Source organism: Telmatherina bonti, assembly GCF_933228915.1.
Source record: "Telmatherina bonti genome assembly, chromosome: 22".
NCBI classification, from domain to species: Eukaryota; Metazoa; Chordata; class Actinopteri; order Atheriniformes; family Telmatherinidae; genus Telmatherina; species Telmatherina bonti.
The window spans coordinates 32393740-32417369 of NC_136631.1; the positions used below are offsets into that span (position 1 = coordinate 32393740).

The following is a 23630-nucleotide window of genomic DNA, read 5'->3' on the forward strand; positions in this document are numbered from 1 at the left end:
AAAGTATCTGACACCTTCCTCAAATATTTGCAGAACATGACAACAGTGCACGTGTGCTCTAGACATACAGGAGGCTCTGTGATGAACGTGGACGGAGCGGGACACGATATCCCTACACACTAACTTTACACATAATTCAGACACACACTGATGGCCAAAATGTTTTGCTTTAGCTTGCAATGAATTCGTGTCAGAGAGCAGAGCTGGACGTAAGTTCACTTATTTTATTCATGCAATAGATTAAAAAATAAACTAAATCAGTTTGAGCAGAAAGAAGCTTTTTGATGGAGGATGATGTGAAGTCTGGAGCGGACATGTGGGTCCAGGAGGACAAGTTGTCCACTTCTAATCAGCGATGGAAAGGTCTGTTTTCTCCTCTGCTTGCAGCTAAATATGCATGTGTGTGTGTGTGTGTTTTTGAAGAGCCAGGAGGGTGGACTAAGAGGGACAAACTCATGCATTTATTGCCGCCCCATCTGTTTTCAATGCAGGAATCTTTTGAGCTAATTGCTTTCTAATTAGTTGTCAATAATAGGCTCAGCTGGTGTCCTTCAGCTTTATGGGAAAATGCTGTCTGACTTCTAGACTGCTGTTTCCTTCCCTCTGAAACCCCCCCCGCCCCACCGACTCCTCCTCTCCAACCACCGCCGTATGTGCTTAATAAAGCTCTGCTTGCATCGAACACCACACAGCTTCTCAACCTGTTGCATCAGAAGTGTGTGTGGGACGTGGTCGAGCGTTAGCCGGTGAGCTGCTGTGTATAGATGTGTGTGTGTGTGGAGCTAAAATCAAGCAAGCAAGAGAAAATAATGGAGAGCTCCTCCTGAGAAAAGTGTCATGTTGAGATGTCGCTGCTGCAGCCATTCGAGTGTGTTTTATAGGAACTACTTTAAATCTCATTTTCTGCGTCAGACGGGCAAAAAAAGCAAATCAGGTGAAGTTTCAGGGAGTTCTGTGCCGTGACTCGACTCTCACCTGTCACCCGGATGGTGTAGTTGCTGAGCAGCGTGTTGCTCCGGGCGAGCCGGCACGAATAGACTCCGGAGTCCTCGTATGACACGTTGATGATGCGCAGCATCCTCTGGCCCAGTCGCGTTCGGTTGCTGGACACGAGTCCGGCGCCGTCTTTGAACCAGACGATGGGCTCCGAGTCCTCCAGGTCACATGAGATTTCCAAGGTGTCCCCCAAACCCAGGACATAGTTCTCAAGGAAGGCCGTCTCGCTGGACACAGAGTCTGTAATCAGAGTTTACACAAAGTCTTGATTCAGGCCTCATTTTTCCTCATATAGGTCTATATATATATATATATATATATATTCCCATAATGCCAGTAAACAGAAATATGTTCAGAGATTAATTAAGACATCCAAACTGATGTTATCACATTATGAGACAAAAATAAAGTTTGTACAATTCCAAGGAGACATTTTAACCAAACTTTCTTGTCATTTCTGATGGAAACAGACTGAAAGTGAACGAAAAAGAAGCCAATGTTGGCAGAAAAACGGTCGGAAAACAAAGAAAAGTGTTGATCAAATCCACTTTGAAAGCTCCCAAGACGATCTGAACTTCAAAATATGATCGTGTTCTTATATCTGTACGATCAAACTAATAAACTGTGAATGTGTTGGTTATTAGAGGGCTTAAATTCCATCAGGAGAGCTGCTTTTTCCTGCACAACAACCTTTTCCCCAAAAGTTCCTGTAGGAGAAGGTGGTGGTGCACAGCCAGCCACCGACCTGCTGGCGAGCGACCAGCTCATGTGCTTCTGGAAGCAACAGAAGGTTTTCTAGAAGAAGACAGATCTGTGCTGCATGGAGAATGAACCCCCCCGCCTTCTCCAGCCTTCTCTGACAAACACCAGCAGCTCCGACTGCCAGCTTGGTTGGAGTCAGGGAAAAACCAACATGTTTACCAACTTCTCTGAGGATGCCGACCTCTCACGAGGACGAGAGGGGGGGGGCAGAGACGTTGGGATAGAAGCTCCCTTGTTTCTCACTTCTCGCCATTAATCAGAAGTATCTTCGTATTCAAACTTCAAATGCGCCGTATCGCTGCTGGGGAGAGATGGGATGGACTACCTCATGCTTGTTTAGACAAAAAGGCCACTTATAAGCACACAGATGCATACGGGCTTTATGTTTGCAAGAGTGCAGCCATATTAGGACGTGTCTGAATGAGTGTTCACAGGCAAACAGCCAGCCGCCCATGGGAAACGCAGAACGAGGTGTTTGGAGCTGGTGATTTATGGAGGCGAACACGCCTGCTATTGACAGCAGCATGAACGTGAACCTGGCCCGTTCCAAGACCGCCTCAAACTGACATCAGGAAAGTGGAGACGAGGGGCAAAGCTGAACTCAGAAGCAGCCCAGACGAGGAAATCTTGGCGGAGAATACATAAGAGGTGCTTTAAATTATAGATGAGTTATCTGAATGTGACACAGGCAAACAAATGCACCTTCAAAGACCAACAGTTTATGTAAGAGAAGCAGCGGGCAACGCTGTCAGCTTATTATCCTGCCTGCAGAACAAGCTTTTATTCTACTCTTCAATGCTGCAAACTCAATTCCAAAAAACATGGAATGTTGCGGGGAATGTAAATAAAAACAGAACGCAATGATTCCAAGTCTCATATTTTATTCAACGCAACAAAAACCACCTATAAAAAGGTTGAAACTGAGTCACTTCACAAAATCATGGAAAATATAAAAAGCAAAAGTAAAAATGTGGAACAGAGACAACAGGAGGGAAAACACCTCAGCAAAATTCGACAACTAACTGGGTGAACTGGAAACGGGCCGAGAACATGACTGGGTATAAAAATGTTTCAGGGATTTTCTCAGACGTAAAGATGAAGAGAAATCATCAGAACTGAGACAAACAGTCTAAAAATTGTGGAACAATATTGGAAAAATGTTCCTCAGTGTAAAATAGTGAAGACTGAAGTTTCCACCCTCTACAGGGTGATTTCACCAGGATTCTGAGAATCAAGAGGAATCTCTGTGTGCAGGGGACAAGGCCAAAGGTCAAAAGTTGGTTGCTGTAATCTTGGCGTCCTCAGGCAGCGCTGCATTAAAACCAGACATGGTTCTCTACTGGGAACCAGTGCATGGACTCTCCTGGAATCTATTTCTGTGAACACATTCACCCAGAAATTAAAGCTCCGTCATGCAAATTAGAAGCCATGTGTGAACAGGATCCAGCAACGCGGCTGAATCAGAATTCTCTGGGCTAAAAAGCTCATTTAAATGGTCTGAGACAAAGTGGGAAACTGTTCTGTGGTCAGATGGATGGAAATGTGGGATTCTCTGTGGACAGCATGGACGGCGTGTCCTGCAGACTAAAGAGGAGAGGGGGGGATCCAGCTTGTTATCAGCCTGCATCTCTGATGGGATGGGGTTGCATTAGTGCCGATGGCGTGGGCAGCTTCCACATCTGGGAAGCTCCATCAATGCTGAAACATCTGCTCCCATCCAGACAACGTCTCTTTCAGGGAAGACCTTGCAGGTTCCACCATGCTGGACCACATCCTGCATCATCACAGCAGTATGGTGGAACAGGAGAACTGGTCTGCCTCCAGTCCAGTTCTTTCACCAGTACAAAACATCTGGAGCATCATGGAAGTCCAGTAACAGCCTCTCTTCATTGGCTGCCTGTTGAATCTAGAATAGAATTTAAAATCCTTCTCCTTACATATAAAGCCCTCCACAGCCAGGCACCACTATATATCAAAGACCTCATAGTTCCTTATATACCAAGCAGAGTACTTCGTTCACAGACTGCAGGCTTACTTGTGGTTCCTAGAGTCTCAAAGAGCCGAGCAGGAGGCAGAGCCTTTGGTTATCAGGCCCCTCTCTTATGGAATAAGCTCCCAGTTAGTGTTAGGGAACACCAGATGTGACTAACATAACAGTGTTGCATCATTAACATGTATGTCTCCTGTCTCAGCAGGTCTCCCTGGCCGGGAGTAGCAGTTCCTGTTGTCTGTTGTCTTTCTGTCCTCTTCCCCCCACACAGCAGAGGCAGATGGCTGCCTGTCCTGAGCCGGGTTCTGCCGGAGGTTTCCTTCCTGTTAAAAGGGAGTTTTTTCCTTCCCACTGTCGCCAGTGTGCTTGCTCAGGATGGGAGATTGAGTTGGACTCAACTCAATCTGTTGGTTTCCTTATATAGGCTGTTATGAATTGGCCTTCATTATGTTTTCCCCTCTGTCTGTAAAGCGTCTTGAGATGGCATTGCCGTGATTTGACGCTATATAAATAAAGTTGAATTGAATTGAATTAACAAGGTCCAGTAGAGCAGCTGGAATCCTGCATCAGACCAAAGTGGAACATTTCCCTGTTAAGACTCCATCAACAGACCTCCTCACCTCTCAGATGTTTACAGATGTTAAAAGAAGAGGAGAAGCTACACGATGCTAAACATCATCCTGGAACGACTTTTTACAGATGGGTGAAATCTGTATTGATAAGATTCATTCATTCATTTTCCGAACCGCTTATTCCAATTCAGGGTCGCGGGGAAGCTGGAGCCTATCCCAGCCGGCTTTGGGCGACAGGCAGGGTACACCCTGGACAGCTCGCCAGTCCATCGCAGGGCCACACACAGAGAGACGAACAACCACACTCACTCCTAGGGGCAATTTAGAGTGACCAATTAACCTATCATGCATGTCTTTGGATGGTGGGAGGAAGCTGGAGTACCCGGAGAGAACCCACGCATACACGGGGAGAACATGCAAACTCCACACAGAAAGGCCACTGACCAAACCCCCCCAGCCAAGGATTGAACCAATGACCTTCTTGCTGTGAGGCCACAGTGCTAACCACTGCGCCACCGTGCAGCCCGTATTGATAAGATTTGCAAACAATATTATTTTTTCATTTATATTTCACACAGAAACCCAACTTTTACAAATGGGGGCTGGAAATTAGCTGCAAATCACCACATTAACGGATGAAACTTGTGATGTTTGGATATAAAATAGCTTTTAGATAAATATAAACCACATAAACAGCTGCACGGTGGCACAGTGGCCTCACACTGGTTCAATCCTCGGCCGGTGTGAGGCTTGGACAGTGGGTTCTCTCCAGGAACTCCGGCTTCCTCCCACCGTCCAAAGACATGAATGTTAGGTTAACTGGTTTTTCTATATTGCCCATAGGAATGAGTGTGAGTGGCTGGTTGTCTCTTTATGTTGCCCTGCGATGGACTAGCGAGCTGTCCAGGGTGTACCCTGCCTTTCGCCCAAAAGACTGCTGGGATAGGCTCCAGCTTCCCGCAACCCTTAATCGGACTAAGCGGTTTGGATAATGAATGAATGAATGAACAAACCACATAAAATTGATCCACAGGAACTATTTTTTCTCCCATTTATGTGCAGGTTCTGAATAAAGTTAAGAGGAAACAAAAGAATTGTGTCTTCTCCTCTCTGTCTCAACTCGCACCTAAAAACGCCGGAGATGTCGAGTCAATAATGTGCTTAACAGGGCTGCGCAGAGGCCTCTGGCTTTGACAGCCAAATTTACAGCACGGTTTGTTAAAACAAAAAGCTCCATTCAGGAGAAGAAAAACAGCGGCAACAGTGCCGAGCACATAAATCCAAGCATAGCATGAATGGCTCTCTACCTTTGTATATTACTGGGAAGGAAACATGAGAAAATGGGCTGCAGAATATCTTCAGGTCTTAAATATGGGGAATTGGGCTTTATGGGGCAGATATAATATTCTCCAGAGACTCATAGCTCACTTTGGCTTATGGACCCCAAAACACTCGACCACAGCCTCCACTGGCGGCTCTGAATGAGCAGCAAGCATGAAAACTCAGCTGGAACTGGTCCTTTAAGAGGCAGGCATCTCCTTTGTAAAGGTTTGGCTCATGCAGATTACAGAAACATATTTCTACTTTACACTGAAAGACGTTTAATCCCACAAAACGCCGCTAGCAGACAAACATATTTAATTAGCGTTAGCTAATAGCGAGGCAAGGCTGTGCAGAGCGTTTGTGTGATCCTTTGCTTTGATCTTGAGAAAACATGCAGGAGGACCATTTTGTTCACCATTCGGATGCTTTGACCGCCAGAAGCCGAACAAATGCAACACATGAAACACAGATGCATCTGAAGATCCCGAGTTCTCAGGTGTCGCACAAAAAGCCTTCCCTCTGCTCACAATCCAGGACCTGCTTCAGATCCTGGACTTTGAAGTGGAGATTTGAAGCTGCTCTGAATGAAAGTGGATTTGGTTTTCAGGACTGGTCATCCAGCACCGATCTACTAAGACTGCGAGGTCAGGGGCGTGAGTGTATCGTAAAGAGCTGCAACGCAACGCGCTCGTGTAAACTGCTCACAGAGAAAAATGCAGTGAGGAATTTCTGATTAGCACTTTCAGTCCCTGTAGGGAAGAAAGGCCAGCAGCTGTGTCCCCAGCTGTGCAGGACTGTGGTGGTACTGAGCTGCTCCCAGGTGGGAACTTGTGGAAATGAACAAACTTGAGCCAGGTTTTCACAAAGACACCTTTGTCGCTATGGTGATCAGATAAATATGAAACTTGAAATCCAACTCTGGTTTCATCTTTCTCTCATGTGCATCTTCTGGAGAGATGGGGACCGATGGGGCCCAATGGGGACCGATGGCGCCCAACGGGGCCCAATGAGGCCCAATGGGGCCCAATGGGGCCCAATGGGGACCGATGGCGCCCAACGAGGCTCAATGGAGGCAGATGGGGAAGTTTTTCAGGAATTTTAACTGGAATTTTCAATAAAGAAGAATAATAAATAAAAATGACCCACATGGATGATGTTGTGTCAAAAGACGCCAAGAAATGGGACCGAAGCAGTACGTCTGAACAAAAGTTCAGAATATTCTCTCAAGTACTACTTCTATTTGGCCCCTGGTTCGTGCAGTCAAAATAAAGCGAGGCAGCGAAAGGCACCATTTAAGAGCCTTAAAAGACCCCCTGCATGTCATCGGCCTCTGCAGCTGAAACGCAGCTTAAATCAGTGAAGGGATTCCAACAAAGCAGATAAATAAAAGCATTCTGGTGGCGTCCAGTCTGATATCAACATGTAGACATTCCCGCTGCTTTCTCATCCGGCACAGCATGCGTGAGATATCGCCTCCTTGGTGTGTGTGTGTGTGTGTGTGTGTGTGTGTGTGTGTGTGTGTGTGTGTGTGTGTGTATGAGAGGAAGGGGGGCTGTGGCACTATTGCCGGAACCCTGCCAGCTGGAAGCAATGTGTTATATGTGCTTTCTGAGCATCTGTGTTAATGTGGATGTTGGTTCAGATACTTGTGTGTGTGAGTGTGTGTGTGTGTGTGTGTGTGTGTGTGTGTGTGTGTGTGTGAGTGTGTGTGAGAGAGAGAGAGAGAGAGAGTGTGTAAACGAGATATTGAGCGTGTGTATGGGCTTGACAGTCACTCCGTCAATCAAGAGGCCCCTGCCCTCCTGGCCCTACTTACTCTCAATATCATAACAAATAGCTCTTCAGAATAAAATAGTGTGTCTTTGATAAACTGCTGTACTGCTAACAGACTCCATCTTTTCTGTGTGTCTGAAGAGCTTTATTTATCCTCTACAAACTTCTCCAGGGGCCGCTGGACAGGCCGCGGCCCCAGGGATAAAAAGATCTCTTTATGTGGCAAGTCTTTCCATGTTTCTGCCTCTGTAACACACACACACACACACACACACACACACACACACACACACACACACACCCACTAAAGGACTGAGTGGAAGGTCCTGGTAATAGGAAGAAGTACAAGCTGAGAAGCGGTCTCCATGGAGATACCCTATCGGGTCGCGGGAGGGAAAGCTGATAAACATTTGCCTCAGTAGAACCAATTTTATCCAATTCGCAAAATGTTTACTGTAAAAAGTTTCTACAAGAAGTTTCACGGTTATCGTCTCAGTGAGAACATTTTGTCAATACTTTTTGGTGCCAGACCGTTGAGTGGTTGACACAACATATCGACCTTTAGTCACAGCATTAAATTAATTAATGACTGCGGACGGAATTTCTCCATTTTTTAAAATTACCAAGAAAAAAATAAATGGCTAAAAATAGAGATGAATTAAACTGAAACAATATTTTCCCACATTTTCAGGAGATATTTTGATAACAGGGTGCATATGATTATTTTTTATGTTGGGGGGATAAAAAACGAGACAAAACATGTCCAGGCGGTTCTGAAGCTACACGGTTCTTATGTCGTTTCGGCTTATTAAACACGTAAAAAAGAAGCTGCTTACGATTTGGATGGAGGATCAGAATCAGCGTAGGCTTTCCATCAACCTAATCTCCATTCAGGAAAAGGCACGGCGTATTTTTCAGACGTTTAAAGACCAGAAAGGCGAGGATGCCGAGACGGAGGAATTTACCACCAGCAGTTATTTAGTGATTTAGGGGGCTCTAAGGGTTCAAATTCGACTGAACGTGGAATTTCGGGTTACGCCGCAGCGTTGGAACGGAAGCTGTGCATGTAAATGAGACTAAAACAAGAGTCTATATTTTAGGAAATAATGAACTGATTATTACAACTGCTGCTCAAACACTTCATTAATAATAAAAGTTGCCTGAAGCCGGATCACAACCAGGGTTTCTTCAGCCTTACTGACCCACTGTACACAGCCGTCACATCTGGTGGTTTTATTATATCCTCTTTGTTATGTTTTTACCAGACAAATATCAGTGATGTAGGCAGGAATGTTGTTGTTTTAAGCCTGTATTATGATGAAGAACATGATCATGTTGATGCAGGACAGCATGTAGAGGTACATTACACGCTGCATTTACATGCAATCAAGCATGTGAGCTTTAATCAGCTAAATATCAGCTTACATTTAATATTTGCCAGAATTTAATTGTCAATTCTTGGGGTGGTATTTTAATGCGAATAGTATTATTATTAAAGTTTTAGGCCTCAAATAATAATCAGATAAAATAAGATAACCTTAGACTTACATTTTCAGTCCAGGAGATTTTTGCCAGTGTGGTCTGCTACCTATTATGTAACTGTTAACATGCCTTAAAATGTCGTTCTTGCCTCTAAAGTGAAGTCTTACATCATCTTTAAAAGGGTGTTTTGTATTTAGGTGTTGGCATGATGTTTCTTTTTGTGGTCTTCATTAGAATTCAGAGTGAAAAAGACATTTTCAGAAACCGACACCTCTCGGTAAACAACTAAACTAAACGCAGCCAGTTTCATCCTGAAAAGAGTTTTGTTGATTACGTCAACGTCCTGCAAGTTGATTTATGATGCTGTTTCAACAACATCGTCCTCTTCAGCCTGGCTGATTTGCATAAAGCAACATCCACACAGGTCCGACTAGCCTGGCGAGAAGCATCCTGAACTGTAAAAGATTACAGGACTCTTTCTGAACAGGAAGGTTTATTGAGTCTGGTTGAAAAGCAGGAGCACATACCTTTACAAACCATATCTGCATTTAAACCGCTTTTCAAAGTGATGGATTCCAGATGCTCTGCAGACATTCGTCTTTATCAAGCCCTTTTTTTCCTCCTCCTCACTACGTTTAGCTAATACTACAACGAGGCTGTGTTTCCAACATGTGCGGAGCAGACTGCTCCCCAACCAGCAGCAAACAATTCAGCGACAAATGGCCTGGTAATTAGTGCTTGTTTCTACTACTGTATAAAAACTGAATTCTTTCTTTCTTTTCAGCAAAGATAGCAATTTAGAGATCAAATACTGGCCAACTTGTCTCGATGTGTGTAAAGTAATATGCATTACCTAAAGAAATGATGTGTAGAAAGACAAGAGATAGCAATCGTTCCAAGTACTTTCCAGCCATTATCTTGAAGTTGACTGAATCCTCAGCATGTTGATGAGACAAACAGCTGCAGCCTCCATCCATATTTTATACTTACCTGTTCCAATACAAGGTCACAGGGAGGACTGGAGACTATCCCAGCAGCAACTGGGTGAGAGGCAGGATGCCTGGACTGGTAACTTAAAATCTTTTTTTAAGCAAACTTTTAACGATGTAAACTAACATGCGTTGCATTTTGGGATATATAAAATTATGCTTGAGCTCTTTTGTCATCTTCTAATAAGGTAAATGCTTGACCTGTGCTTTAAGCAATGATGGATGAAATATATATTATAAATGTTTTGAGGTAGTAAAACGTTTTGCCAGAAAAAAAAAGGATAAAGAGCGCTAATACAAGCTTACCATAAATCCTGATGAGGAAATGTGACTTTTTATCATTGTAAAGTTTACGTTAATTACTAAATGGACATGGTGAACATGAAACGTTCCCTATTTAAGCAACAGTTCCTCTAAAACTATAGATATGATACAAAAGAATGACAGTGGTGGTGAAGGTTAGGGACTTAATGAGCTAATATGTAAATAAGAAATGACTAAACGTTTGCGCCCACCTGTGGTGTGGCAGTGAAGTTCCTAAACAAAGTGTTTAGTTTCAGCTAACTGTGCTTTTACAACTGTGTGTCATCAAACCGAAGAAGATGGAAACATATGGACTTCAGGGCAAAATAACCCAACATAGCCAGAATAGTGTGTGTTAGGGTTAGTTCTAAGGCTAGGTACCAGGCGTATGTGTGTGTGTGTGCAGATTTCTTTTATAATATATATATATATATATATATATATATATATATATATATATATATATATATATATATGTGTGTGTATATTGCATGGTTATAAAAAGTTACATTACCAATCTAAGGCCTAGTTTACGTAAAACGTAAACATTTTGAGTTTTGGTGAGTTTTGGCCTCTCATTTACACAGTAACAGTTTTGGATTGACAGAACGACAAAGTGTTCTCTGCTTCTCGCCCATTGATTGCTGGGATAGGCTCCAGCTTCCCCATGACCCCTGACTGGGCTAAGTGGTTAAGAAAATGAATGAATAAAAGCAAATACAAAGGCTCGCGAAAACATGAAGAGCAATCTTTTGGCAATGATGACCTCTTTACCAATGCAAACTGGATGACAACAACAATGCTGAACCACCTTGTTCGATATGTGCAGCTGAACCTTTTAGTTATTTTGGTCTCTGTTTTTTGTGCATAGATAACATCCGATAGATAACCAATATGCTTCTTTACAAGAAGCCTTCAGGTCTGATGCACGATGTAGTGTGTACACGTAGGATGTGTCGTTGCAAAGTTTCACCGCCCCCTACAGACCTGGCATGCACACTACATTATTTCCAGCCCTATTTGTGTTTGCTGCCTGTATGGAGACAGTTTTTATTCCACCGTTGAGTAAACGCAACTTTTTCAAATATGCAAATGTAAAAATTTATGGTTTTTATTAGAGATATTTTGTACACAAATCTGCAAATCTGGCTAAATGGGTTCACTTCAGCCCTGCTATAAACATCGGTGAGAGGTGCATTGTGTTTTTTGAGGTAAAGTGTCACAAATCTTTCATTAAAACCTCATAAAAATGTCTATTTCTAAAAAATAAAATGGGATGATTTGTCACTTTTAAATTCTTTATAAATTTAACCATTTATTAAACCTTCAAATTTGCTGAAAATAAACAAAGTGTAGGTCTCTGATTAGTTTATAACAAAAAAACCAGAAAAAGAAAACATTTCCTGCTTAACTGGAGCCAGACAGACACACAGCTGCCCATCTGCTTGTTGTGTCCCACCAACAGATCCTTTTACTTCTACTTCCTATGTTGAAAAATTAGACTGGCGGCCAACCGTTTGGCAATCTCACCACTTCATGAGACAAGTCAGCATCACATGACCTTCAAACAGGATCTGTGCAGTCCCAAAACAACTGTCACCTCCCCCCCTCCATATAGAGCACATTTCTCTTCCTCCATTTCACAGCTATGCCAATCGTAAATCCTGCCCATCCTGGAAGGATTCTCTTCTTTTCACTCCTTTCTTTTCCCCCTTCTCTCTTTTTTTGAAATGTGCAGTGAAAACCCTTAATCTCTGTTTAATATGGTTTGGCCGGATGTAAATACCTTTGGACAATGCCTTTAATCTGGGCCAGCCTGACAACCTCACACCGTCGAGGAGAAGCCTGCCAGAAGGAGATGGGGGGGGGTGGTTGGGTGGAGATCAAGGACTTTGGGTTGGAGGGTGGGAGGGTTCCCCCTGCTTGTTGCCTCTTTTCTTCACCGAGCTGAGCCGCACTTTATCAAAAGAGCCCCTTAATTCAAGTTAAAGATAGACGTTGCTTCTAAACATCCCGCCCCGGCCTGTGCCAGCCTCAACCCCACCTCGCCTCCCCACCCCCCTAGAGCCATGCCCTCTGCTCGGCTGCACTAATGAGCATCGGAAGCTACTGTACATCCAGAGCACCTTGGCAGCAACCAATCGTCTTCACTCCTTTTTATACCCTCCTCATCACCCCCACCTCCAATCCATCCACCCAGAGAATGGGGGTCTGGGTTTGGTCCATGGTAATTGTCATTCCAAAGACGAACTGGCCTAGTTTCAATTCAGCAGACAAGTGTAAGAAGCTCGGCCCACAAAGCCAAGATGTCTGCGAAGTGAGTGCGGGCTACTACACAACATAATCACACTTCTCTAAACAAGATGGTGGAACCAGTCTGATTACAACGCAATGTTTCGAGCTCAAAATCTGGACAATAGATCTTCAAATTGAGGTGGCGACTTCAATATATCTCTAAGAGAAAAGGCAATATCATTGCATATTTAGGGTATAACTTCAAAAGTGTGATGGACTGGTGACCTGTCCAGGGTGTACCCGGCCTCTCGCCCAGTGATTGTTGAGATAGACTCCAGCTTCCTGCGACCCTTAATCTAACTAAGTGGTTCGGAAAATAAATGAATGAATGAATGAATGAACTTTAAAAATGACTCAAGGAATCCCAACAATCAGCGACGTTCCTTACGTGCGACCACAAACCTCTTTGCCTGACTCAGTGATGTAAAACTGATGAGAGAAAGTCATTTTTTAAAGTTCAAAGTGATCTTTGAGGGAGTCTTATCCAGAACTCCGGGGATGGAAACCATCTCCAAACACACTGACAGCACGAGGAGATGCCTGATTGAAACGTTAAACTTTGGCCTGTACTGCCCCCGACTACAACCCTGCCCTGACCTTTCAGGGTGGCAAGTGTGACCCCTCCCCATCCGCCCACCCATACACACACTGATACACAGTCTGTGATACAATCCAGCAGGAGTGATACCCCGCTCTGGTTGGACAGTCCATGTGTATCTACGTGTGAGATGACATCTGTGTTGTAGAGTTGGATCAATTCAAAGGCCTTCACATACATAAAACACCACTAAAGCCTGCTGTATTCTGTGTTGAAGTGCTGTAATTCACACACAGGCTTGTTTTGTTTCAGTAAAGCTGACAAAGATGTTAAAGTCTCGTTGGGAATCTGTCACAAATGGTTTTTCATTAGCTGGTGACATAGGGTGCTTTACTACAGTATTTTACGTCAAGATGTGCTTTACATCACGCACTCTTATACATAAACAAATATGGAGGAATATGGTAGTAAACGTGTTTCAGAGCAGGATATTTCACTAATAGAGGACCAGTCGACCAGAGCTTGTCCCTAAAAGAGGGGAAATTTCTGTCGCATGGATGCGGTTTGGATGTAAAAAGACCGATGTGGAACAGACAACAGACTAGCTCACAGTCCCAACAACGGACTCCGACACAACTAGCTCATTTTATAAACCTGCACAAGAATCATAGTCAACGAGCAAAACTGCAAAAGCTGCAAAAGCAGCGTCAAGTGGCGGCGAACATCAGACGCAAACGCTGCAACAGGTATTTACCCATAAAACGTCATACGGCCACAGTTCCTGCAGATGGAAGGAGATCACGGCTGCCATTGCCAAGCAACATCTGACACATAACTGATGACTGACAACATTACACAAACAATTTTATATTAATTAATTTTATATCATTGTGTATAAACTACACTATGTGCATAATTTCCATCACAATATTGTTATGGGGATATAAAATGAGCTATATCAAGATATGAGATTTTGGTCATATCACCCAGCCCTATGGTGGAGGTAAAAATACATATTTAAAATCAATAAAACATTTTTTAATCCTGGTCGTTTCAGCACCAACAACAAATTTAAGCTTCAGTATTACGACTTTGCTAAAACAATTTGCTGCAAGGCGCTGGAAAAGGGGGTCTGTACATGTCTGCCTTTGGATGTTTTGGTGTTTACTTCTGTTTATGATGCAGTTTGTTTGCAACGAGGAGAAGGTCGCTGCTTGACCTTCTGTTGCTCTCAGCCTCTTCTGCTTCCAGTGCAAATCTATTACGTACTTTCCATTTTTTCCATATTTTCCTCTTGTTTTCATTATAATAACAAAAAGAGGTCCAACTAGATGTGTCACATATCGCCATTTCACTTCCCCTTGTGGATTTTGGATTGAACATGGTGAAACTCTAAAACAAGGTACTGTGAAAGTGTGTTTGCTCATGAGAGCTGCACAGGAGCAGGAAAGCCCTTTAATCCCATCAACCCGCCCTCTTGCTTCCCCACCAGGCCCGGCTTCCACTCACAGCACAAACTGATCAGAGAGAGGAGCCTCTGTCTGGGAGAACAACTGGAGTACAGTTGTCCCAACACATCCACACCAGACATCTATACTATCGCAGTCTCACAACATTGTACAAGAAGGTCTAAGACCCAAAAGTAAGTGGAATCAACATTAGGTCGCCAAAAAAACGAATATTTCATTAAATAGCATGTGACTAATTGTGCTTCTAGCCGCTTAGCTGTACCCTGCAGGTACCAAGACAGACCGACATACATAAGCCAACCACCCTAGTAACCAGGGTGACCACCCATCTGTGTCCCGCTACAGTTCTGTTACCATTAAAGAGCCATTGTGTTCGGTTACACGATGTTTTTTTCTTCATTGTTAATAATTCTGTGATAAATAATTCCGAACAAACAGTATTGTCTCAGAGTTTACATGGAAACAATAATTCTGAATGGAGGTTTACATGGAAGCACGTAAACAACACCGCTTTAGATCAATGGGTTGGGAAAGGTATCGTAATGATGTCCACTAGAAATAAACAAAGATTTCTTCCTGCTTCTAGTCTTTTCGGTCGCAACATGGAAAACTAGATAAGCAGTCGCAAACGTCCGCCAAGGCCTTTAACAAGTTCCTGGATCCAAACGGTGATCCGGATCACCACCAAAATTAAATCAGGTCTTCCTTTTCACATTTCCAACAACCCCTGAAAATTTCATTACAAAATCCACAAGTTTTTGAGTTATCTTGAACACAGACAAGACGAGCAGATAAACACCAGGTAAAACGTAACCTCCTTGGCGGAGGTAACTACATAATAACTACCAGTTTCGCCGTTATTTTGATCATAATTTTGAAGAACCAGCTCCACAACAGCATACTTATCATGGTTTTTATTTCTTGTGTGTTTTCAGTTCCAGTTTCCTGTTTTATTTTGTCATTTTCCTTGTTTAGTTCCTTCATCTCTAGTTTCCTGTTCAATAGCTCCTCTGGTTTGATTTTCTGATTCATTTCACCTGTTCCTAGTTACTCCCTCCATGTATTTATACGCCTTGGTTTATGTTGTTAGAGGCCGGTTCATTGAGTGTGAGTTCATGCGTAGTTTAGCCTTCAGGATTTCCATTTTGATTCTGTATGGCTCCCATTCCGATTTGGGTCCAAACTTCCACCAAAACCGTGACAATACAACCTCACCTTTTTTCAGCAGCTGAAAAGGAGAAGGAAGATCGACGACCGAACACGGGAGGCAAAACAACACGAGGGATATGAGCGTCGTTGGGACGGGATAAGGTAAGGAGCATTCGCACAACGATTGGAATTAACTCAGAGCCGAATAAAGGTTTACATAATAGAGGGATTAAACAGATTGGATTTAAAATGTGAATGAACCTGATACATTTAATAATAAAGTTTAATTCCAAATGGACCTTTTTATTAGGAATTAGGTGTTTACATGTTCATGTTTCACCAGTTTGAAGGGGAATTAACTTTTATTCGAGATTAAAACTTCCATGTAAACGTGGCTTTCGCCACAATACACACACAGACACACCTAGAAACACACACACAGACACTTAGAAATGCCTTCTCACTCAGTCAGCGCCAATGTGCCACTGAGCAAAGCACTGATATTTAATCCTAAACTGTTCCAGTGAAACGGCGGAGTGGACGCTCGTTTGGGAGTTGTGCGGTTGCTGTGGCAACGGCCCCTATGAGCATGCGGGGGACTGGCTCCTGGTGTGGATGGATCCCGAGGTATTGTCTCCTCAAATCAGCACCAAGTCAGAATTTTTATCACTTACTTAATGTTTTTAGTTGTTTTATTAGCCAGAATTCAGTTAAAGAGACAGTATTCAGGGAATTATGTTTTTCGGGGAATGTGGGTGGGTGTGTGTGGGGGGGGTTCTTTGCTCTATGTCCTTGTGTGTGTGTGTGTGTGTGTGTGTGTGTGTGTGGAAAGAGCTTGTGTCTATTTTTTTTAAATGCCTTTTTATCCACTGTTTGTTTTAATCCTCATGACTTGATTTTATCCTGTAAAGCACTTTGTGCTGCCTGAGGCATGAAAAGTGCTCAAGAAATAAAGTTTGATTTGATTTGATTTGATTAAAGCTGCAGCCAGATGCGGGAACACAAACAGGGACTTTTCTGACACTTACGCAAACAAAAGCTAAAAACAAACAAACAAAACAACAACAACACCTGAGCAGGAAATCTAAACAATCTGAATAAAACTGAGGAAAAAGTTCATTTGCTGCTTGTGTCTGCGATTAGCTGCAGTGTCTAGAGACTGACTTCATGCTTTGTATCAGTGAGAGGCCAATTTATCAGCAGGGTGTCGGCAAACGAAAGCTGTTCTGTCACTGTTCTTGGAGTTATTTCTCTTAAGATAAAAGGTCACTGCTGACATCTTGACCCTTGAAGAAGGCCACTCAAACAGAGCGGACTTATCTGGAAGGCGAAGCCAGGCTATCACAGTGAAAACAATCCAATAGATCATGATCAGCTTTTGCAGAGATGCGCAGTAGATGCAGCTCTGCATGCGGAGAAGAGGAGAACGTTGTCACACAAGGAAAATATTCTGCCAATTACCGGATCCACCACACTCAAAAATAACATTTCACGAGAGTTCGAGGGGAAAAAAAAAAAAAAAAAAAAAAAAACTTCTGACGTAAGATATTTAAAAAACCAAAAGTGGAGTCAGCTCTACTGTCAGCGCTGCCGTTTGCCAGCACAACACCACGTCTCCCTCTCGCTTCTTTCCACGGGGAAAAAGGCTTCCATTACACTCTGCAGACGGTACAAGGGTTTATTTTAGCTCTCCTGGCAAAATAACATACGAGGAGACTGAGAGAGAGGAGGGGGGTGGGGGGTGGGGGGGGAGTTTGGTTTCAATATTAGATGTGTCAGCTGCCCTGGATGTGGGGGAGCTTTAAACAAAAGCGTATATATGAGTGTGAGAGCAGAGACTCCTCAGCAATACTGCAGAGAGGGAAAATAAAAAGAGATGGATGAGCCAAAAAAGAAAGAGAGAAGTAACAGTCTGCAGAAGTTAATTACATTGTGTTCTGGTTGGAAGAGGAGAGGAATGGAGGGATGAACGGCCAGATGCGTGAAAATGTGCAGGAGGATGAAGGGACAAACAGAGGGAGGAAAAGGAAGGCAAGATGAGGAAGACGGGAGGGGGGAAGATGAAAGAGAGGCATGCACACACTCCTACGCAATAACTGTCTCCCTCCATCCTTCATCCTCTGACAACCCAACACACACACACACACACACACACACACAGAGCATTTAAAACTATCTGCTGGCTCTCTGTTTTCATTCACAGAATGAAATATCAAAGGTACGCAGCCGAGCCAGACTCTGCTCCTGGTTAGCGGCCAGTGTGAAAGACAGGCATAAAGAAAAGCCTTCTGTGGTGGACAGTCAATGAAATAGCAGCAGAAATGGGAGATTAGGATTAAAACAATTTGAGATTAACAAATCGTTGAACTTGTTTAGCCCTGCGATGGACTGGGAACCTGTCCAGGGTGTACCCTGCCTCTCTCCCAATGATTGCTGGGATTGACTCCCGTTTCCCCGTGAAATGAATGAATGAACCAGTTTACATACACACTAAAAGTCTGATCGCTATCAGATTTTTGGAGTTACCATATCCAGATTATGGCAAATTGGATTAAGACGCCTGGATTTCTTCCTATGTAACTGAGCATGTGTAAAAACCTGCAGCTTCTGGGTTTTGTTTTTTTGTCCGTCATTAAGGGTCCGCTAGACTCGGTGCGATTGGGGACTCGGCTCAGTTGTAGGGAGGTGTATCCATTCAGACCGAGACTGCATTCAAGGTGCACTTTGGTCAAACGTGCCAAACCCTTACAATAATATATCCCCATTCTCAACAAAGGTGGCGCTGCACTAGTACTTAGCAAAGGAGAAGACAAGACCCGCGTGAAGAAGAGACTTCCTCCACTTGTTGGTTAAACATGGAGAAGAAACTGTTGCAAGTATTCTGCAGAAATACACTGCAATAATGGACGCAGTATGAACACCAGACGAGGCAGAGGACTCTTAACGCCATCGTTATGTATTTACCCACAATGCAATGCTACGTCAAATGCAGGAAGTGATTTTGTTTTGTACTTCGCTTCCTGTATTTGGTTCGCTTGAAACGGGCCGAGACCTGCGTTTGTAGGTGGACCAAGTCTGCTACTTTGGTTCAAATCAGAATTCGTACGAATCAAAAAGGCTGATGTGAATGTGCCGTAAGAATACAGCAGTTAAAACACGATGGCATGCCGCAGCAGGGAGGTGGATCATCACCTCCAACAAGAAGGTTACGTTTCCATCCGCGTTCATCTATTTGTCTGTTAGCAACTTCACTCAAAGACTACCGGGTTGGACTGACGTGATTTTCTTCCAGGAACGGATCTCAGCCTAACTTAGATTCCACTACATCTTGGGAATGATCTGGAAGGAACTGTGGATGAAGACATTTTTGGAAGGATTCTTCACAGTATTGATGAAAATGAGCCAGTTAGCGAAGTTCTGGGATCACCTGACCGGTTTACTATGACTTGAAGGCTCACATGAAGGCTGTTTTACAGGCTGATTAGCTCCCACATTAGCAGCTAATGCTACAACCACTGGCATCTGCTTCAACAAGGACTACACATATTAAACATGACACAAAGTGACCTCACTGGGTAAGTACTCTGATAATGGACTATAAAATGTAGAACAGTGTTTTTTTTTCAAGTATGGCACTTAAAAGAAGCATGTGGATGCATCAGACACAATTATTACAATCATTTGACTATTCTCAGTAATCTGATGTTGATGGTCATGTAAACAGGCTCATTTATCAATCAGTCTGAAGGTATTATCTAGGTATCCATTCTCTACGCCTGCTTTATACCGTCCATCGTTGGACAAACTCACAACTAAGAAACAAATAAGTTAAATATGTGTCTGGAAAAGCTTCACAGGTACAAGAAGCAACTTCAAACTCCACACAGGAAGAGGGATGGCAGGTAAAAGAGATTACCAGTCAAGGCTTTGTTGGAGCCAGAAAAAAATGCAGTGGGAGTTTCTGCAAAGCAAACAAGAATATTTGGAAAGGATTACCCACACGAAAAAGGATGTAATGTATCTGCTAACATGGGTGTCTGATATGGTTTCAGGAAGTCACAGAGGACAAAGAATGTCTTAAAGAATGAGACTGCAGATGCAAGCAAGCGAAATGGACAAGTTCTGAAGAGAGAGGGATGAAGAGCTCCGTCAACTTTGAGACTCCTCTGCATTTAAAATGGAGAAAGTTAAGGAAGGATTGGGCATTATTTTTAGGATAGCTTCCACATGCTTCCAAAGGCTGGAGTTTTGATGGAGAGATTTTATTCCTCTGCTGGACTGGGAATGTTTTTATGTCACTTTTGAAGAGCTGGACGAGACAAAGATGTCCGGCGTCTCCGCAGGTTGGGGACAGGCTGCAGAAATGGATCCACAAGAGGAGATAGCGCACCTTGAGCCTGAGTACGCTGCATGTTCGTGAACACAGCACACAACCTGCCATGTGTTTGCTTCTGTCCGATCTGCTTTTCCACCGAAACCGGCTCAGCGTGTTCAGACCTGCAGAGTGTATTGGCTGGATTTTTCAATCGCAAATCCATCCCAGCAATTCAGACGAGATTATGCAATTTAACGGCTGGTGCCGATAAGTCTGGATGACAGGGAGAAATAATGGGAAAGTCTGAGATGACATGTAACTTTCAATAAAAAACTATCAACCAGTCACTTCGCAGCACTAAAACATTTTGTCATATTTACCTGCAGCTCCAGCTGAACGCTCCGCTCCCTCTGCAAGCCCGCCCAAAACAGGTCTTCCTGATGTGACAATGAGACTTTTTGTTCTCTTCCATGTCTGCCTTATCTGCTAAGTATCTCAACAATTTCCTTAAGGGGAGCTTTGTAATTAAAAACCAGCCATATGTCAACGCCACTGTCAGCCAGCAGGCTAAGAGCTGCCCTGAACTGCAGCCAGAGGTAGAGACACAGGTGTGTTCGAGACAGACAAGTGTATGTACATGCCTCTAAGACAACATTAGGCCGAAACAAGCCGTACGTGCAGCTATCGCAGGGATCATAAACTGAGGGCGATGTGAAAACATGCCATGAAGGAAAGGAAAATAATCAGGCATCTGTGGAGATTTAAGGCTGACAATGTGTCGGACGTGGACTGAAAGAGAGAGAAAGTGAAAGGAAAGGTGGCAGGGGTTAGCTGTGAGCAAAGCACAGAGACAGGTCTGTCTTTTCATCCATAATTCATCAAATGACGCTCAGAGAGGATTTCAAAGGGCATTAATGAGGTGTATGAATACATACATATCAGACGAAGTCCATATGAGGGTCGCTGGGTGACAGCGACCTGCTGATCTACAGCTGTCTTCTCATTTCTAAAACACAACTCACATTGTTGGACATTTAAAACTGCGAAACGTGACTTGTGTTAAGGTTTTTTTCTCTTTATCTTCCACAAATTGCAAGACTGATGCAACGAAAAGCCAAAATCGTCCAGCGAGTAAATATTTGTGCTGCAACGATGCTTTTAGCCCGATTCGATTCGGTTCTGATTTTTTTGGGTGCCGATTCAATATAAATTGTGATTCTCACAATTCTTTGATATTGCTAATATTTGTAGATTAAAAACAAAAAAAAAAAGAAAAATTTTTTTTTTTTTTTTTAAACACGTCATTTTTCTTAATTCCAATGAGGAGAAAACACAATAAGCCACACCATCATTCTGCTGCTATAATGCCCAATAAGACAAGTGAAAAGATCATTAAAAACAATAAAAATGACAAAAATTTTATAATGGATTATGTTTATTTATTTGAAAAAAAATTTTAATTAAGAAGCAAAAAAATCCCGATTTTCGATTTTTCAATTCGATTTTCCCGTCCCTAGTAAATATCCATAAATCCTGAAATATAAACTTTTATAAGATGTTTTAAAATGATTCAGTCTGAGTCTTCATCCAGCATGAAAAACCTTTAGTGCAACTTCGCTAAGCAACAGACCTTTTCCACTTTTTCTGCAATGCATGTCCTTGGAAAGACTGACCGTCTCCCTCCGCTTTATAAAGTCCTTTGAAACAATTAATGTTTAAACTTCTGCGGCAGCTGGAGGAGCCAGAAATCTCCATCATACCAACTTTAACAAACCCTCAACCGAGCAGCTGTCATTGTACCTCTGATTTAAGGAAACACTGGATGGAGAAACTGTTTACTAATTGTGTGTTGTCTGTATGTTGATATATTTTCTTTTATTTACATGGACCTCTGTTTCTGTACAAAATAAATAAACAAAAAAAAGTGCCGTACATGATCAGTCTTTCAAGCAAAATGCACCTATATGCAAAACACAACTTTAATGCTGCTGTTAATGTGATATATACTCAGGCATGTTTGAAAGATTTTCAGCTTAATGTGAATAAAAATCAATATTTTGCCATAAATCTGTGGTCCTTATTAACAGGAATCCCACGCTATGATTCCTCATTTAACGGCAGTCGGGTTTAATCTTTAATTCCCATCCAGAAAAGTGTCTGAAGTGTCTGTTGGTTTAAGTGCATGATGGAGTATAGAGCAGCCATTGTTCAGCAAATCGTCATGCTGCAGAGCTTGTTTGGCTTGCACGCTTCCCACGCTTGCCAAAAGATTTCTTGATAATGTTGCCAGGGAAATGAACATTCATGCGGAGACTCAGAAAGTCTCGCTGCAGAAGAGGAGGAACCGCTTAGAGAAACATTACGCCTAAGTTGTGATGAACGGTCTCATTTTCACTGGGCCATGTTAAGCCCACACATGGAGCCGCCTTTATTTACATAATTGGATGATTAAAGGGTGATGGTGATGTGCGGTTCTTCTTGGTGAATAACAGTAGCATGATATCCAAGAAATTAACCCTACACGTGCACGCTGGTGAGGCGGTCGAAGAACACATGCAAGCATGCAAAGCAAAGGGATGACATCATCAGGACAATGTCATGCATTCAGCCAAAATCCTCCATGACATCTGTGGTTATGTAGAGACTTCACTGTTAGCAGATCGGACTAGAAAGAGAGCCGGCTGTATAGAATGGACCCCGAATCTGGTCTTTGTGAGCTACTGGCCTGCAGGTTTTTGTGTTTTCCTGCTGCAACAAGAGGAATGTAGTTCTTTAAAAATCTCCCTTAAAATGCTCTGAGAGTCACAGGAACTGATCAAAGACAGCAAGGTAGCTTAGAGGATACCATATAAAAGTATCTCTGTGGCTTTCACACACAGAAAATTGGGGCTATTAGCAGATGTGGCCCAGATCTGGTCCAGAAAGTAAAAGTTCTGCCATGTTTATGGGTCTATCTGTGCATTTAGAACAGGTGTTCTCATTAACAGGCTGGTTTAACTGGTAAATAAACTCTGCTCATTAAATTCAGCTGGTTTGGTGACTGGTTGGAACAGCTGCCGGACTGGACTTTTACTTTCTGGACCAGGAATTGCCACCGCTGGCTATTAGTAAATGTTATTATCAATAATCTAGTTCATGGTAACATGATGTGAATAGAAAACAACTCGAGGATCTGTTCACTGCAGAAGCTGCTCTCTAATGGTTGACCTGCATCTCCAACATCTGACTGCAGGAGCTGCAAACTGGACGGCTGATGTCAGAATGGGACTGAAAAATGGTTTTCTGGGTTTTTCCCAGAAAGCCTTTTTTTTTTTCCCCAGAAAAGCTTTTTTTTTTAATTTATTTATTTTTTATATGAAACTCCAAAGCGACTGTCAAAACATGTTGGTGAGAACATGATTACAGGCGTCTTTCTCCAGGACTGACCTGAGAAACACAGGCTGAAGGGTTGGATCAGGACTGCTGGTGATAACCTCACACACACACACACACACACACACACACAACACTGCAACCTTCAGCGGTATTAAAAACTCAGGACAGGCTTTGAAAAGGCAAGTCGAGCAAAAGGTGGGCAGCAAAAACAGAATTTAACAGAGAATAAGTGAAAAGAGGAGCGAGACAGAAGTGCGTTCAAAAACAATAAACAACGGTGATGGAAACACCAATATTTC

General features: G+C 43.0%; 1 protein-coding gene across 3 annotated transcripts in view; it reads right to left on the minus strand.

Moving 5' to 3' along the window:
• fgfr3 (fibroblast growth factor receptor 3) overlaps positions 1 to 23630 on the minus strand; it is a gene marked incomplete at both ends in the record, with an annotated part of 78347 nt that overhangs the window by 49353 nt on the left and 5364 nt on the right. For 2 of the 3 annotated variants that reach the window (XM_079262427.1, XM_079262426.1), the window contains one exon: positions 976 to 1236. In XM_079262427.1, coding sequence (XP_079118553.1) covers positions 976 to 1236 — 261 coding nt within the window. Of the gene's footprint in view, positions 1 to 975; positions 1237 to 23630 lie in introns of those variants that run through there. The other variant, XM_079262428.1, reaches the window with a different exon arrangement.